The 17032-nt window shown below is 50.3% G+C and overlaps 8 protein-coding genes across 8 annotated transcripts; 4 read left to right on the top strand and 4 right to left on the bottom strand.

Moving 5' to 3' along the window:
- Positions 1–94: 94 nt before the first annotated feature.
- On the bottom strand, positions 95–1841 carry COCSADRAFT_35389 (uncharacterized protein). Its single transcript, XM_007700106.1, has 2 exons — positions 1461–1841; positions 95–1384 (listed from the first exon to the last, which is right to left on the bottom strand). Exons 1-2 carry the CDS (start codon positions 1805–1807, stop codon positions 181–183), a joined length of 1551 nt encoding a protein of 516 aa, XP_007698296.1. The 5' UTR covers positions 1808–1841; the 3' UTR covers positions 95–180.
- Positions 1842–4203: 2362 nt separating this feature from the next.
- Positions 4204–5599, top strand: COCSADRAFT_24984 (uncharacterized protein; the record flags this gene model as incomplete). Its single annotated transcript, XM_007700059.1, has 2 exons — positions 4204–4596; positions 4730–5599. The coding sequence occupies 2 exons, from the start codon at positions 4204–4206 to the stop codon at positions 5597–5599; spliced, it is 1263 nt and encodes a 420-aa protein (XP_007698249.1).
- Positions 5600–6099: 500 nt separating this feature from the next.
- Positions 6100–7536, bottom strand: COCSADRAFT_35388 (uncharacterized protein). Its single transcript, XM_007700105.1, has 3 exons — positions 7232–7536; positions 6604–7175; positions 6100–6555 (listed from the first exon to the last, which is right to left on the bottom strand). The coding sequence occupies exons 1-3, from the start codon at positions 7352–7354 to the stop codon at positions 6360–6362; spliced, it is 891 nt and encodes a 296-aa protein (XP_007698295.1). The 5' UTR covers positions 7355–7536; the 3' UTR covers positions 6100–6359.
- An 851-nt stretch (positions 7537–8387) lies between these two features.
- Positions 8388–10113, top strand: COCSADRAFT_158990 (uncharacterized protein; the record flags this gene model as incomplete). The annotated part of the gene is made up of 3 exons (XM_007700323.1): positions 8388–8661; positions 8712–10010; positions 10064–10113. The coding sequence occupies 3 exons, from the start codon at positions 8388–8390 to the stop codon at positions 10111–10113; spliced, it is 1623 nt and encodes a 540-aa protein (XP_007698513.1).
- COCSADRAFT_189159 (uncharacterized protein) lies at positions 10096–12609 on the bottom strand. Its single transcript, XM_007700322.1, has 3 exons — positions 12229–12609; positions 11815–12178; positions 10096–11766 (listed from the first exon to the last, which is right to left on the bottom strand). The coding sequence occupies exons 1-3, from the start codon at positions 12380–12382 to the stop codon at positions 10350–10352; spliced, it is 1935 nt and encodes a 644-aa protein (XP_007698512.1). The 5' UTR covers positions 12383–12609; the 3' UTR covers positions 10096–10349.
- A 179-nt stretch (positions 12610–12788) lies between these two features.
- Positions 12789–13230, top strand: COCSADRAFT_158988 (uncharacterized protein; the record flags this gene model as incomplete). Its single annotated transcript, XM_007700321.1, has 3 exons — positions 12789–12895; positions 12946–13117; positions 13168–13230. The coding sequence occupies 3 exons, from the start codon at positions 12789–12791 to the stop codon at positions 13228–13230; spliced, it is 342 nt and encodes a 113-aa protein (XP_007698511.1).
- Positions 13231–13385: 155 nt separating this feature from the next.
- On the top strand, positions 13386–15172 carry COCSADRAFT_304331 (uncharacterized protein). Its single transcript, XM_007700320.1, has 3 exons — positions 13386–13723; positions 13772–14407; positions 14478–15172. The coding sequence occupies exons 1-3, from the start codon at positions 13540–13542 to the stop codon at positions 14972–14974; spliced, it is 1317 nt and encodes a 438-aa protein (XP_007698510.1). The 5' UTR covers positions 13386–13539; the 3' UTR covers positions 14975–15172.
- A 114-nt stretch (positions 15173–15286) lies between these two features.
- COCSADRAFT_87110 (uncharacterized protein) lies at positions 15287–16909 on the bottom strand (the record flags this gene model as incomplete). Its single annotated transcript, XM_007700319.1, has 4 exons — positions 15287–15331; positions 15395–16654; positions 16720–16772; positions 16831–16909. The coding sequence occupies 4 exons, from the start codon at positions 16907–16909 to the stop codon at positions 15287–15289; spliced, it is 1437 nt and encodes a 478-aa protein (XP_007698509.1).
- Positions 16910–17032: the final 123 nt, after the last annotated feature.

Raw genomic sequence — 17032 nt, 5'->3', positions numbered from 1 at the left:
GCAAAGCGGCCGCCGCCGTTTGAAAAAGATTCGGGTCTGCACGTAGAATGGTCCGTGCTTGTTTACGTCACTGCACTGTTGAGATGTCTACATACCCGTGTGATTTGATTGTATGTTAACAGAAGTCTATATATTAATTTTATGATCGCTGTAGGGGGTATCTAAACGTGCCTCATGCTTTCACCACGCTTTTCGAAACTTTAGCAAATCCCTCTGTCCATAACACTCGGCCACAACCGTCAGGATCATGTCGATTGCCGCCCGTGTTTCTACATCATTCTCAGTTAAAGGTGTGCTCTGCAGCCCTGCACGCTTGGTCTGTGCTGCATCAGATGCAGAGTCTGATGCACGTGTGACATTTTCTTTTTGGGGCTTATTGTTGCGCATCTCCTGTCGTTGTCTCTCGGCCTCTGTTCGGGAAAGCAGCTTGAAGTTTGATGCTGCAGGTGGCTCGGCTGGTGCATCTGGTGGTGGGACTGCTGGCTGCACTAAACGGTCCCCAAGTTGGGCGAGAAGACGTGCTCTGGCTTTCTCGAGGTCTCCATCTTCGGCTGCATCTGAAGACTCTGCTTCATCTTCTGAGATGGCCATTTTTGCACTAGAATTGCTTGCATTGTCATCCATGACCTCTCCGCTTTCCAGACCGCTGTCCGCGTTGACCATCGAGTCGCTGTCTTCTTTCACGAGTGCAGAGCTTGAATTGTCTCCAGATTCATCATTAGACTCGTTGTCTCTTGTTTTGCCCTCTGGAACACATCGCTCCTCTGGACTCCTGTCATAGAGCCTTTTCGTAAGACGGCTAGCAGCAAAACCTAGATCCCGAATCTTGCCGATCTTCTCATGATCCAAAGTCCCAAAGTCTCCCGTCAAGGCCAACAGTGTCCATATCCAGCAGCTCTTCTGACGTGATACCTCAGTAGATCGATCCAACGCGAGTGCGCAGCCATGCAGAGCCACATATAAAGTCGATTCGTCCATTTGAGTGACTTCCTCCAATGCAGGATAGTCGCGACCAATAGCTTCCGCCCAATAGTGCTTTCCAGACTGATCACTTCGTTTGGATTTTCGGGAACCCGTTGTTTTCCCCGAAGGTAGCTTACGTTCCCGGATTGTAGAGAGTCTGTTGCGAAGAGTGTAGAATCGCCGAATGAGCGCCCATTGACAGCTCTCCTGCGGGTCGAGATCCTCTACATCTCCGTCCCAGTACTCTGATGCACCCTCACTCTCGCTTTCAAGAGCAACCCAGGTACCATCGTTGTATACAGTACGTTGTGTGCCTACGGTCGGTTTATTGGCATTGCGACTGTCGTTGCCATAATTAGTGCTAGTGTTGTGCACGTCGGTCGGGGCTACGAGGAGGGTGGGTATTGTTGAGGCTTCAGACCTGGTTCAAGATGTAAGCAATAGCTCCCTGTTTCTTGTAGAGCATGTGCGCAAATGTCGCAGCCTGAAATAATTACCTGACACTCCGAAGGTATGCCACTGCCTCATCTATCGACTCGTCTGTCAAATGCTCCTCTCCCCCAAGTCCTGGAAGCACCGATCGTACGCCCAGCTCCCGGAACTGTTCATTGGCGCGTGATTTGCCCTTGGCGCGCGAATTGTTGCGATCAGTTTTTGCGCGCTTCGTTTCCGACGCGTTTTCCTGCTCGTGCTTTCGCTTGCTACCGGGAATTGCTAGAGCGGGTACAGCAGACGCGGATGGCGGAGGAGGCTGTGTCGATATGAGGTAATCGTCGGGTCTCGATAACTTGTTGTAAGACTCTCCGTCTTTGGTAACAGCCAAATTCACGCCAGAGGCTGCCATGTTGGCGGTGGAAAAGTGCAGTACCTAGGCATTCAGTAGATGTGAATGCGGAGTTAGGGACGGAGGTGGACCAAGGTAGTCTAGCGTCGTTTTCCGACTTCCCCTTCTGTGGATGAAGTGATACGGAGCAGGCTATTTCACACCATTAGAGTAACCAGTGTTATCATAGTATTTGTTGAACATAATTTACTCTATGTGCTAGCTACTATCTGCCCCTACGATATCAAGCATATATGTATAAGAATTATGTTGTGATGTCAAGTCATTCACATGTGACATTCCAGCGAGCAAAAAACGAACCGTAAAAACATACGACAGCGGGGATTCGCTAGTGGTCACCCACCTAACTACTAGTCCGCCGGTACAAAGCTTGTATAGGGCAGATCGGACGGGATGCCTAATTCTATTTGTCCGATGGTCGTATGTATTAGATTAATGAAAATAAATATATCATATTTGCAAAAGTCTGATTTTTGCGGAGTTGAGAAAGATCAAAGATAGCTCACGTGATTCTATCGATAAGTATCCTTAGTTCGGCTTGACACTACCGCACAGATGGAACACGACATTCCTACCCCCTTTCGCACACCGTATAGAGACAGCAACTATTCCCAAAGAACTGGATAATGCAGCTGCGGCACTAACCCATCTTTTTGTGCAAAGTGCTAGGTATGTAATACTGTGAGCGGAGGGTTAGTTTCCGCTCAACTTGACGATTACATCTACTGAAGCGCGATCTTCTCTAATATCCATTTCTGAGGGATTGTTGCTACGTATAAATGTAGGGAGTTACAGCGAAAATGCGAGTGTCTTGACTGCCAAGAGGTAGAGAAATTAGCGCTACGAATAGAACACTTCAACCACAATTATAAGCGTCCCGAATGTCAAGATAGGCCACTCCATGTGTATCTTAGAGTTGGCCGATTCATAAATCAAGTGAGCAACTGGAGGTAACAAAGAGTACTGCAGATGCAAAGGAGCATATTGCGCTATAATCAGACAAACATGATTGGTATATTTGAGGAAACGGAAAGTGGTTCTGCAAAAAAAACAACGAGAACTTGTTGGGAATTCAGAGAAGAGCTGGCAGACCTTTGCGCCAACACTCGTTGTTTGCTCTGGTTATCTGGCTGTGCGCTATATGGATCCGAGATCTCCGATCACAATCAGAGCTTCTCCACCAAAGCAATGCCTTGGACCTGGTGTGTGAGTCCGGATGGTAGCTGCTCCAAACGAACTGGCGCATCTCGAAAAACGCGCATGGAACCTAAATGGTCGAGTATTGAGAATAGTGGCCGGTATTTTCGTCGGCGAAGGTAATCTTCTTAGAGAAATTGTCGAAATCGTCTTCCACGGTCCAGGTCAAGCAGATCCTGCCAATGGCACCCCAGTCACAATTGACCATACCGAGATTGATGACGGCCAACAAACCTTCACCGTTTATTTTAACGGAGAAAATGACGGCTGGAGGTGGCACGGAGAAGCCATGGTAGATGAAGATGGTGAAATAAGTCATGTTAGCCAGCAATTTAACCCGCTTCAACAAGAGGTTGGAAATCAGTGGGTGGAGAGGCCGGGGAACATGCTTCAATTCGGCTATGGATGGGCTAATTAAAGACCTCCTTACGGTCACAATAGGGTGGTATATTCTACTGACTGGATGATGCAGACCTACGTTATCACGGCCTATATCTATCAAATTTCGTTTCGTTTCCTTCATGTTAGCCTCTCTAATAGCATCTCATTACACTATGTGTAGCTCAAGCGGTGAAGCAGCCCACTTGTCATGTATAGACGCAGAGACTGCTGCCTGGTTTGCCCTCAGCATTGGCCCATGCTATTGTCTTTAACAGGTCGGGCACTGTTTGGTCGAGGAAGCTCTGCCTAAAACCTATTTCGCTGGATTTCCAACGCTTCTCGGTATCATTAACTAACCTAGAATACGATGAACAGTCCAGAACCCTCTTGGATCAGTTTTAAGCGTATCTGAACGCCATAAAGGCAGTATCATATTGACAGCACATGCATAGATGCAGAACGCTGTATTGAGCGCTACAGTAGTCCCTGTTCTGGTTGCAAACACTACCATAACAAGCGCGATAACGTGAAAGTGAATGACGAAGACAACGAAATTGGGCGGCAGGTAGCCGAAGATCGGTCACGGGAGCCTACAGGAAATGCCTCGTTTGCGTTTGTAGCGATTTAGTGACGCAAAAGTTTTCACATGCGCGTCTTCCTCAATTGTTCCACTGGGTATATAAAGCATCGAGCTCCTCCTTTACAGCTTTCCCTGCAACCACCCACACCCAAAATGTTAAACAATCATTACCAAATTTACATATTTTCGACTACATGCATTGTATTGCACCTGGAAATATATTTTACTCAGACACCATATGACGGTCTTGAACTGTGACATAGCAGAATATGAGACTGCTTCTCTCTCTTCGTTTCTCTACCCAACATACAACCAACTTCTCGAAAATAGGCGAGGGGGCAAAAACTCTACTCATATTATTCTGGGGGAGCTTCCTCCTACGGGAAATAGGCTCATGCAGAATTCAGTATGGCGCCAGCTGCAGTTCCCCAATATACGGTTCTGTACAGCGATATGCCGGATGAGTTTAGCGTTAGAATGCAGCATTGCTTCGAATGCCGAAATCTACCACCATTGTCTTGTTGGCCTTAGCTATTGGGAGAGCGGGAAGGTGGAGATTCCCCACTACCAGCCCCATCAGCTTGCTCCTACTGATATCGCCTCTACGGTTCTAAACGCTGGTACCGAACTAGTACGACATTCTTCCCTTGGTGCCTTTTCTCTGCTTACTGGCTATAGACTGATCAACGCAACCCTACTGTTCATACTGGGCTTGTCTACTCCTCTGAGGACAGCTTGACGAAGGCCATGAACCGACTCACTAGTCTAGCTTAACTCAGTATGGGTCGTCTTTGGCAAGTTCATCGCAAGACCTTAAGGTAAACGCTATTGACGCTACCCAAGGTGGGCAAAGAGGAGGGCGTGGTCGCCCAGATGGTCGAGTTGCTGCTGAAAGAGAGCGTGTGGCGCGACAGGAGGCATTTGCGGTGCCAGACCCGCTCCTTGACATTATAACCGAAGTATGCAGCGATATTTTATACTGTTTCTCTCCCTCTACAAACGATACTGATAGATGGAGAGGCGAAACCACCGTATTCATGGCTATTTACCAGCGTTGCAATCGACAGGTAATACCAGCACCTAAGTCAAAAGACACATGCGTTCACAATGACCATCATTGCAAACCGCAAAAGGAGGACGCTAATAACCGTTTAACGTCCCGTTATCGATGGCGAAAAAGCACGGCTGCGGCGACCCTCTTGGTATATAGGACCGCTACCAAGTCCAGGTACAACATTGAATTTGTCTCTTGTGGCATCAGGGTTGCCTTTGAGCTCGTCAAGGCTGGCTTTCCTGGGTCCGAGGTGGCTATTACCTCTGCATACACCGCACAGGTCGCTACCTATCGATACACGTTGCATAATTTCATCGACTGGTGTTTGCACCAAGATGTGAGCAGTGGTGAGTATCGTCTTAGCACACAGCTGAACTATATCGAGATCTTCACAGTAGACAAGATGCAAGGCGACCAGAAAGAGGCCATCATCCACTGCACCACCACGTCGAGCGATCTGGGGTTCACTACTGAGGCAACTCGTCAGCTTCTTGCTAATAGTCGCGCCTTACGAACTCGTGATCGAGGTCAGAAAAGACGGTCTCTGCCCATGGTCACATGTGGGCGCGGCTCCCAATAATCGGGTGATTTCCGAACTGGAGCCAAGCAAATTCATGGGCTGCTCGTATCGAGTGGGGGTATCCTACTATCGGCTCGGGAAAGTGACGATTCCTGTATATTCAGTCAGGACATACATTTGAGCTAGCAGATCCTCGTGTACCAGGATCCCTGAAAAGCTATGTGAGGGGAATCTCATTTCTTCAGTGGATTACTGGCTCCGAGCCAAACCATCGTCACGCCTGGATCCCAAAGATACGCGGAAAAGGACGTGCCAGGCAGTGCGAGAAGGACACGATGAAGCCGGAATACAGTCTTAGAGTCGAGAACCCCTTGGCAATCTGGCGGCGCTGTGGATGTACACAGCAGTCATTGCGGCACTTGTTCTCTTTCTCTATGCTTCTTTTTCCATAGCCTTTTCCCTAAATAGGCATATGTTAGCAATATCAATCCAAACAAAAGGACTTCATGTTCAAATTTACAAACACGTGATGAGATTTGATGGAACAAGGCACAGTGACAAGCGGGCCATTGGTACTTTCGTCTACGAATACATTACTAATTATGTTGGCATGCTAGCTACAGCACCAGACATACTGGGCTTCATTAAACCGTATTAAACCCCCTCATGTACATTCATGACCAGCCCAAAATCTCCCTTGCGCCTACAGAGGCCACCAAGGGCACCGGCACTGCCCATCCGACCCATAGTGCACATAACTTCCGAACGCGGTTGGTAATCATCATCATTACTAGTACACTGCTGCGAAATAGTTCGTATCTTACAACTCCCTTTCCCTTGCAATCTCTGCCTGCTGACGTAGCTTGGGAGCAGTGGTGCTTCCCTGACTGCTTCCACTAGGATGCACTCCCTGTTCCATATCAGCAGCCCAGAGGGCAGCACCGACGGTGTTGGTAAAGCAAAAGAAGATGCCGACAACGGGTACGAGCTCGAGAAGAACGGCAGGAACACCGAAGCTTGAAGATGTTAGTCGAATCCTTATCGAATCGTGTCGGCCTACTCACCTGGTGTATGCAGCCTTACGCTCCTCAATGAATCGCTCCTTCTCCTGCTTTTTCATCTGTTTGAGCTGGAAGTACCTGGCATGTGCGGTTGGACCAAACTTGCGTCCTTGAAGGATGACAAAGATAAAGGTACCAAAAACGGGGATGAAGTTGAGCGGCAGGTACATGAAGTAGCGAATGATGGCCTTGGGCGTAAACTTTGCAAATGGCTTGCTAACCAGCTTGCCTAGCTTTCCAATGGGATCACTTCCTGACTTGACCTGACGCTCATTTGATACAAGTGCAGTTTGGTTTCGGCAGACCATTGTGCCGTCAAAGGTGTCAATCAAGGCATCATCAATGAGAAAGTTCTTGCTCAAGACAGAGAATATGGTGGACGACTCGCTGAGAACAAGCAGAACAGTGGTGACAATGGCGAGAGGACCGTTGAAGAGGGTGAGAAGCGCAGCTTGTGGGACATAGGTGACAGCAAACATCATCACAGTTACACCCAGACCGAGCGAAAGGGTTGGAAGGAGCTTCGCAGCCAGAGGTTTCCATAGTGCTCGATGTGTGAAGAAGTAGGCGACGCCCTGACTTGGTGTTAATCTTGACAACTGCTCTCGTGTTCCGAGTTCGGGATACGGACCTTGAAAGGATAGAGATAAGCCGCCGATCGGACAGCATCTGACGCCAGCTGCTTATACTGGTCAAAGTCCTCTTTTGCGACTTCCTTGACCTTGTCGGGGACTCTCAATCTGGACTCGGACATGGTTGTGGTGGAGAAATCAGGGCGATTGGAGGAATTAAGGATTCTGCAAGGAAAATTGCGTTGTGATGGACATCAAGTCGCGTTGTCTAGCCATGGACGTGGTGGGGGAAGATTTTGGTGTAGCTGGAACGACGTCATTATCACGTAGATGGTTGGCCCAAGCTTCAGTTCCAACAACGCGGGAAATTTTCCCAGCGGCCATGTCCAACGGAAACGGATGAATTGGCACATGTCTTTGGTGTGAATTTCTGAGACGCGTTGCAAGTCCCACTTAATTGATATCATCGGTGGGTGTATTCGTCGGGGCAGAAGAGTATCAGTAAGATGGCGACATTGCAGGGTACGTCATTCACCCCCAGCTTTTACACGTTACAGGGAACCCCCAGCGGTGTCCCTTGTGCCAGGTTAATCGCTATCGCGCCCGCCTGGTCCGTGGTGCTCGTACGGATGGTAAACCAGAAAAATGCGCTGTCAAGACATTTGGTGTGCAAGAGAATACGGTATACATGTCGATGCGGCGACTTCTAGACCGTGGGCGCGGTACCCACTTTGCTTCTCGTGCCCTGTTTACGCGCAGCTGTGGCGGTGTATGCCGAGCTGGGTACCAGGGAACTGATGCAACATTAGATGAAAGCGGGAGTGGAGTTGTGGCTAAGCTTTGCCCTACCCCACATTTCCATGCACCGAATTCTAACAATGACGCAGCCCAGTCCGCGTGCTAAGTCCCGCTATGATCAAACGGGCCAGGCCAGTGTAAAACCTTCCCTGGAGGGTCCAGTCGCAGGAGCCATTAGCCAACCTCCTGTGGCTACGAGAGGCGTGGCACGGCAGCCGTAAATTAGACAAACGAGGGGAACATCACCAGATCAATGCCACTTGGGGACCCGCTTGACCAGGTTTCCTTACGCCCATCCAGGTTTCTTGCAGCGCTCGCGAAACTTTGACGTGGGCATCCACAGTTTGCTGTGGCTGATGGCTCCACTGGCCATCGCCTCCTGGCCATCTGTTCTTGCTTGCCGTTTGTATCACAGACATGGACATGACGTATGGGATGGCCTTGGGGGTTCTTGCTCCTTCACCAGATACATATAAGAAGGCATCAGTCCCTTTGCTTTTCATCATCATCAACACAAACACCAACATCTCAAAACAACAACAACAACAACAACAACCTAATTCATACTTTAAACCACCTACTACATTTACATTACGTTCAGACCACACACACAGAACCGCAATCATGACAGGAATGATGGAGAAAGTTAAGGCCAAGGTCGATAATGTCATGCACAAGGACAAGACTCATGGTAAGCAACTTCAAGATTCACTCCCATTCTCTTTTGCTAACATTTCCCAGACGACCCCACCGGCCCCCACAGCTCACATACAGCTAACGCTGCTGATCCTACCGTACACAACACCTCCACAACTCACACTGGCTCGACCGGCCTCACTGGCAACAACCACAGCACTGGTGTAAGCACTGGCCTCGGTACCTCGGGCACCCACGGTACAACAGGCCACAGTGACCCCACTGGCCCTCACGACTCTCACATGGCCAACAAGGCCGACCCAAGGGTTGACTCTGACCGTATTGGCACTGCTGGCAACATGGGATCTAACACCCACGGCACTCACGGAGTCACTGGTACTCACGGTTCAACTGGTACCCACGGAGTCACTGGCACTCACGGTTCAACTGGTACTCACGGAGTAACTGGCACCCACGGTTCAACTGGATACAGTGACCCTACTGGCCCTCATGACTCCCACATGGCCAACAAGGCCGACCCCAGGGTCGACTCCGACCGTGTCGGTACCACTGGCAACCTAGGATCCAACACCCACGGCACTCACGGAGTCACTGGCACTCACGGAGTCACTGGCACTCACGGTTCAACTGGTACCCACGGAGTCACTGGCACCCACGGAGTAACTGGAACCCACGGTTCATCAGGCTACAACGATCCCACTGGCCCTCATGACTCCCACATGGCCAACAAGGCCGACCCTAGGGTTGACTCTGACCGTATTGGCACTGCTGGCAACATGGGATCCAGCACCCACACGACCGGTACTCACGGCGTCACTGGCACTCACGGAGCCACTGGCACCCACGGAGTAACTGGAACCCACGGAACATCCAGCCACAGCGACCCTACCGGTCCTCATGACTCTCGCATGGCCAACAAGCTTGACCCCAGGGTCGACTCCGACCGTGTTGGCCCCGCTGGCAACAAGGGAAGCGCCGCCTATGAAACCACCACCGGCACCGGCAACTTGGCTCACCGCAACAACGAGACTGGTGACCTGCCCAAGGCCCTTGTAGAGCCCTACTCCCAGGCCGAGCCTCACTCCTCCCTCCAGAACGGCCACAACACCACCGGTACTCACGGTACCACTGGCCTCCACGGCACCACTGGAACTCACGGTACCACTGGAACTCACGGTAGCAGTGGCCTTCACAGCACCACCGGCACCACTGGCACCCATGGTCTCCACAACACCACCGGCACCACTGGAACTCACGGTAGCAGTGGCCTTCACAATACCACCGGCACCCATGGCACCCATGGCACCCATGACACCACTGGCACCCACGGAACTCACGGTACTACTGATGTCCACGGCAAGCCATCCTTGATGGACAAGCTGAGTAAGTAGTGTCTGGCATTTTATTCAAGACATGTATATACTAACGTCTGCTAGACCCCAAGAAGGACGCCGACTTTGACGGCAAGGCTGGCATCATGGACTAGATGCAGTCTCGTCTCCTGTGTACATGTAATATTGTAGACAAGAGGTCCCACTGAGCGACGGGTCACCTCTAGACATGGTTTCATGACATGACTTTCACGAATACCCCCTATATTACCCTAAAACCAGCTGTATAAATAGCTTGAATGAATCGTAATAATCACTATCCATTACTTTTGCTCCCATTTTCCAATTGCGCTACTCGTGAACCATCTTCTCGCCTGTTGAAAAGCTATCATCATTTAATAACGACATCCTTCACCTCCGCCATCCTCACCATCTCCGCCCTATCGTCCGCACTCAAACTACTCGTCTTAGCCGCCTCTTTCCACTTCTCCACCTGCCCATACTGCTCCTCCTCCATCTTCCCCTTCAACAGTTTCAACAGCTTCGGCGCAAACTTCCCCGTGGCATACACAACGCCATCGTAGTGTCGCGCAAACAAGACGATCACCAGCATCAAAAACAACACGGGCCCATCTGACGCTTTTTGCTTCTGCAGCCTCCTCAACATGTCATCTAGCATACTCTGTTTCGCACTTTCCACACTCGTCGCTGACGGTGCAGGGATGCCTTGTTTCTTTGCGAATTTCTCCAGCGCAGACGTCATGGCGCTAATATCCATTGTCTTTGCTGTGTCTAGGATACTAGATAGTCGAGCTATGTTCTTGCGCGTCTTGCGACTCAGTACGAGACCCTGCGCCCGCGCTTTGGCAATCGTGTCCGGAATGAGGTCTTTGTGTGCATAGGCAGCGAGTAAGTCTGCGAGCTGGTCGTGTAGTTTTTCATCTGCGACGTGAGAGAGGCCTGTTTTGTAGACTTGGAAGCGTGCGAGGACGCGGTCGGTCCAGTAGGTTGCAAAGTCTGCTTCGTTTGGTGTCTCAAGAGACGAGAGGGTCTGTAGGAAGGTTTCTTCGAAGAGTTTTTCCACGGGCTTTTCGTCGGCGAGGAAGCGCTGGACGAGACACAGTTTGGGTATCGAGGCTCGGACTCTGTCACGGCTGAATTTTATGTCGTCGGTTCTTGTGGGGTCGGCGCGGAGAAGTCGCCATTGCGATTCTGCGTCTGCTTTTGCGTATTCTGATAGCTCTTCCAGTGCGCAGTTTCGTCGGGCTTCGGTGAGGATCAAGTGGCCGACGCGGACGATTCTTTCTTCTTGTGGTCTTTGAGAGAATGCATTGACGACGGAATCTTTGACTTTGGCGACTATCGGATTCATGATGGCTGCAGGCAGACACGGGCCAATTAATTGTGCGACATCTAAAGTAGAGCCTTCTTGCGTGAGTATCCGTATAGAGTCTTGCTCAATTTGCGCCATCCATGGCTTTGAAATAGCAAAAGAATCCAATACATCTACTTCTTCAATGTTCTGGAAGTAAGATATCGCGTCTTCGTAGGTTGGGACTAGCTCCGAGTAGTCTGCGGCAAACTGTCTTAAATCCAAGTACTCCAGTGTACCGCTTTTTAATTCCTCGACTGTTGCGTTGCGTTTTGATTCTACAAGTTGCTTAGGTGTGCAAATTACACGGTTCCGGTCTTGCTCGATAGTAACTTGGGATGTGAGGTTTTCAGACTCCAGTGCCTTTTCTAGAGTCCGGAATATGAACCATGCTGGTGGACTTCCGGATAAGTCTTCGGGCAAGATGGTGATGGTTCTTTGAAGTGTCAACAGCCTAGCCCCTGGTGACGAAATATGTACTTACTGTGGTTCATCGAGTGCCTGCCTGACTCTACTGGTAATATTGCTGGAAGTCTCTTTCTCGTAAGCTCCTTTGCACACAAAGCCATCTATGTTTACAATATCGTGGGTTTGATCTGCAAGTAAGGCATCAAGACTCTTGGGCCACATGTCATGTTGAGAAACAAAATCGGCTTTGGAGTGCACTCCGCAAGAGAGCAAATCAGCAAGTTTTTGCTGTAATGCATCTCTCTCGTCGATCGGAATGATATTTTCTTGATCCTTACTTAGCAGGCATAGTTTTGGATGGCTCCGTGCAAGTTGGTGTACAAGAGTCGTGCTTATGTCAAGATCACTTGCCAACTCAGATATTGAGATTCGTTCCGTCTCTGCAAACAAGGTTAGTGAAGTTCTTTCCACTGGAAACCTGAAAATTCACCTCTTGTTACATGACTTCGAAACTGTGCCTGGGCAAACTGAAGTGTAATGAAACCATTCCCACTGGAGGCTAGGGCAAATTGTGGTATAAACTCTGCGCTAGTCTGCGGGGGAAAAAGGGAAAAAATGCTCTTCACATCATTTTCAGTGAACATGCTGACTCCACAGATGAGACTAAGATTTCCAAGTTTCTGGGGTAGTATCTCTATGTTTCCAGGATCCTGCGCATAGGAATGCGCAGCTTTTTTGTCTAGTGCGACAGAGAATGGGTGGAACTGAAGAGTTTGTTTTGGGGCGGTAATGCTGCGGACTGGCGCGGAAGATACAAATCTATCCAAGAAAGAAAAAGACTGGATTTGCAGTAGTCTTCAAGGATTAGTAAGTTGAACCAAGTGTTTGTCTCATGATTCGACTTCTGGAAGGTGAATGGTGGAGGGCGGAGACGGGGCGGCGCTGATTGGTGCAAAACGAGCGGCGCCCGGATGAACTTCGGAATTTGGGTGCAACCTCATCGTCGGCCTATCGACTTTGATAGTGACGACAAGACCACCCACCGCCGTCATGTCCCAATTCCGCGCGGCTAAGCTCGATATTGGCTGCTTCACCAAGATTCGCAACATTCGCGACCACACGAAGCGCAAAGTGTACTCCGAGAATGAGCCAGAGCGGTGCGCATACCCACCTCGCTGAATATTTTCAATGACTGATGGCAGCATAGACAAGCGCTCCGCTACATAATCCGCAATACTACACTCCCGCAGCGAGTCCGCGCACAGGCTCAGCTTCAACTATCGGATATGCACTGCTACACACGCTTCACACAGATCAAGAACCGATGTATAATGGGAGGCAAAGGCCGTGGTGTTTTCAGCGACTTTAGACTCGGAAGGGTACGTAAACGGTGCGGTCGACGTTAGGACTCAGTTTAACATTTTGGCAGTATCAATTCCGTGTCAACGCGCTCGCGGGGAACCTACCAGGTGTGAAGAAGGCAAGCTGGTAGAGAGAATATGTGGGAACATGTACAATATTATAACAAGGCAATCGGACATTGGGCGGCGTACTTGCGTGTAAGGCACCAGGGCTGTGAAACAGTTTTTGGGTGGAAATTTGGCGGGCAAACGATTGCTCTCTCACCTCACGTGCTAATCGGGTTGCTCATCTTACTGTTTGCTCTTGCCATATTCAGCGGATACAAACCGCTACAGGCCACCAACAGTGAAGCCATTCCCAACAGCTCAGTTGTCCCATTCTTTCTCAGGTCTCTCCAACTCATCTGAAACCTCATCTCTTTCCAAGAAGCAGTATCAACATGTTTCGGCGTATAGAAAACACCATGAAGGCGGACCCGTCGTTCCCTGCTGACCTCAAACAACTCGGCTTCTTTATCAACGATACAGGTCACATACGTTTGATTGATGCACCAGATAAGCCTCATACCTACAATGCCACCAATAACGAACGTGTCAACGAGGTCCGCTGCGAGGCTATGCACAGTAAGTTTGATGGAAGACGTGACCTGAAGTACATCTGACATACTATAGCTTGCCAGCGGAGGGAAGTTGAAGCACGGTTGTCTCGTCTGGGAATCAGCCGCCTCTATCTTCCACAGTACACTACAGAGAAGCCCATAGGACCGAGCATACCTATCCTTGCTCCTGAGCCTGAGACGCTCAAGACGCGCAAGCAAATCATTGTGCTAATAAACGATCCCCAACAAGACCTGGGTATCTTGTCATATTCTCAACTATCGAGGGGTCTCGGTATCAACGGCGGGTCAGTCGTCAACTTCGCCAAGCAGATGATCAAGCGCTCTTGTACAAACAACACTGGCGAACAAGCCGCCACCATCTTCAAAGATAACTACGAGCTCGACGACAAAAGCACCGCACCTAGCTTGCTCGTCCTGAATACATCCCAACTCCTCTATTCTCACAAGCACAACCAAGCCATGACTCTCCGCAGCTGGTCCGCAATGCCACGCAAATCCATCGCCCACGACATGATCCGCATCCACGACTCCAACTCCATCCCTGGCCACCTCGCTCCAAAAGACCATATCAAAACCGTCTTCGACGAGATCCTCTACAACACCACCCGTATCGCTGCCGACGCCGAACTCTCCATCATCGCAATTGAAAATAGCACCGAGGCCCTACTGTCCGTGCTAGCAGAAGGTTGTGAGTAATAACCCCTCCACCCACTCACAACTTAGTCATCTTCTCCTTCCTACTAACAACATCATGACAGTTGAGAAATACACATCCCGCATCACTGCCCTAGCCCTCCTCCATTGCACCCTCGACGCCTCGCAAATCACGCACCCCGGTCTACGCAGTTTCCTGCGCCAGCGCGCCCGCCAGTGGCGATTCAACGACGTCACGGCGAACCCGCTGCACTGCACTGATATGCCCAAATTGCACCCCGATGGTGCGGTTGGGGAAATGGAGAATGTAGGCGCCGATGATGACAACAAGACACATGTAGAATGGGCCTCTGGCACCGAAGTCCCGTGTCCCACGTTCGCAGGCGGTGATGGTGCACTTGGGGAAGATGTGTTTATTGATGCTGCGGTGCAAGATGCTGTGCTAGCATTTTTCGAAGAGGCAAGACATGAAGGTGCGGTTCTGGGTGAGAAGACGAGTGGGGGTCATATGTGGAAGCCGCAGGTTGAAGGGCTGCAGGTGGCTTTTGCGGGGACGATGGTGGATAGCGAATTACTCAAGGCGACAGGGTTGATGGAGTGAGCGACTAGGTAAGGGTGAGATGGATCTTTTTTTTCTTTTCTTTTTTGCAAATATGCGATGTGGGTAGATGGTACTCAGGTATAGTGATTGGGTCAGAAAGGTCCTTTACTTCATTTCTGTACATGAGTGCTTTTGCTTTATCTGATCTTTGCTCACCCGTAAAAGGTTTCGGTGACCATCTGTACAATGAAAAACGAAAAAAAAAACGTATCTGAATTCGTAAAATATCCCCCCGATCCTTGAGAAAAGAAGAATGTATTTGAGCATTTTGAATAAAATATCATAACTTGACTTTATCAGACACCCTAGAGTTCAATCCCGCTTATCGTTGTCTTCAGGCCTATGCTCTGTACTCAACTGTACACACACATATATCAGCTTGCGGTCACCAAACTCTCATCGCTCAGACAGAAAACATACCTGATTCCCGTTGTAAAATTGCTGGGGCTCTCTGCCCCTTTGATCAGTCAGTGTGCGTACTCGGAAACCCGGATTGTTGGGAGTATCGTGCTGAGGTTCCTGGCTAGACCTAGAACCGACGGTGTGACCACCACTAGGCCGTTGCTGCTGTTCCGACGATGACGATGATGCACCTTGCGAGCCGTACCCTATTGCAGAGCCAATCGTGTTACTCACAAAGCCGACTGTCGAGGCCAGCAGCCCAAATGCACCGCCTACAAGACCCGTAGCGGCTCCTACGACGCCGCCTTCTGCCCCAGAGTAGGCCTCTGTGTATCCCTTTACCGGGACAAGGACCAGAGTTGCGCTGGGCGCGAGATCAATGTCGCCTAGTGACTGACTTTCGTCACCGGCCGAGAGCTCACGACTTGGCTGAGGTGCAAGGATGTGGCGAAAGTAGTAAGGAGGAAGCTGCTTGTGGTTGATGTTTGCGTCGTCTTGGGAGAGCTTAGAAAACTCCGAGTCTACCCATTTCCTCACTTCTCCTTGTAATGTGGCCTCGCGTGGAAACGTCGAGCGTATCATCCGCCCGTCGAATAACCGTACATTCAAATTGACATGCTTTGCTCGTGACCCCCTTGAAGACGATGTTGTTGTTGTGTGCGGTGGAGGCGATGTTTGGGCTTCCTTGTTCCGCTCCTTCTCCCGCTCCGCTTTTCTTGCTTCTGCCTCTGCTTTTCTTGCTGCCTTGTCTGCTTCTATTCGTGCCTTTACACGTGCTAGTTCCTCTGCTTCTTCTTTCTTCTTCTTCCGTAGGGCATCGCGGGCTTCTTGCTGTGCTTTGTTTGCAGACCCGGAGGAAGTGGGTTTCGCTGTGGGTGCTGATGTCATCCTTTGCTTACCTTTTGCGTTCGCTGAAGGTGGGGGCGCAGCTGCGGGTTCGGCTGGTGTGGGGGTATAAGGTTCTTCGGTCCCGTACAAATTGTCTTCAGCCGCTGCAGTGTTGTAATTACTCGATGAGTCTAGGGTACCGGCCTGTGGTGGTGACGTTGGTGTTGTATTGGAACCCGGAATGGGGTTGGCTCCGAGCACTCGTCTGATGGAGTTGATAAACTCATCCTTGGTGACGTGACTCTTGAGTTGTATTTGAAGTTGCCCGTTGTGTATAACGACAAAGGTGGGAACCTGTGAGAGGTCGGAGAAGGCGGCGAGGAATCCAGCCTCGGTGGAGCCTGCCTCAAGTCGCAAGAGAACAGCCTTTTGAGCGAGGAGGCTGGACAGCTGTACAAATGGTCAGCACGTGCATGTCAGAGTAGGCCAGGGAATACCCAAGCCAGGTGACATACCCATCCACTGGTTAGCCACTCCCCTTCCCATTCCTTGCTCGTGGCTCCGTCGTCTGTTCAGGTGGTTAGTGTGATCTCCACATCCCGAGTGGACAGAGTAGCCTCAAATACCTCGCACAAAGCAAGCGACGAGTTTTTGTTCCTTGATGGCAAGCGCAATACCGCTCTGTAAAGTTCCTTCATGGAACATGTTTGCAAGAGAGTGTAGGCAGAGTGGCGGGTGTTCGCGGGGAAAGCTAGGGGACGCGCGCTGGAACAAGGATGCATGCCTGCGCCTCCAACCTCCAACATGGCCGGTACCGAGGCCAAACGG

Source organism: Bipolaris sorokiniana (genome assembly GCF_000338995.1).
Source record: "Bipolaris sorokiniana ND90Pr unplaced genomic scaffold COCSAscaffold_5, whole genome shotgun sequence".
NCBI classification, from domain to species: domain Eukaryota; kingdom Fungi; phylum Ascomycota; class Dothideomycetes; order Pleosporales; family Pleosporaceae; genus Bipolaris; species Bipolaris sorokiniana.
The sequence above is the reverse complement of the archived record's forward strand: the minus strand, read 5'-3'. Positions and strand labels throughout refer to the sequence as shown.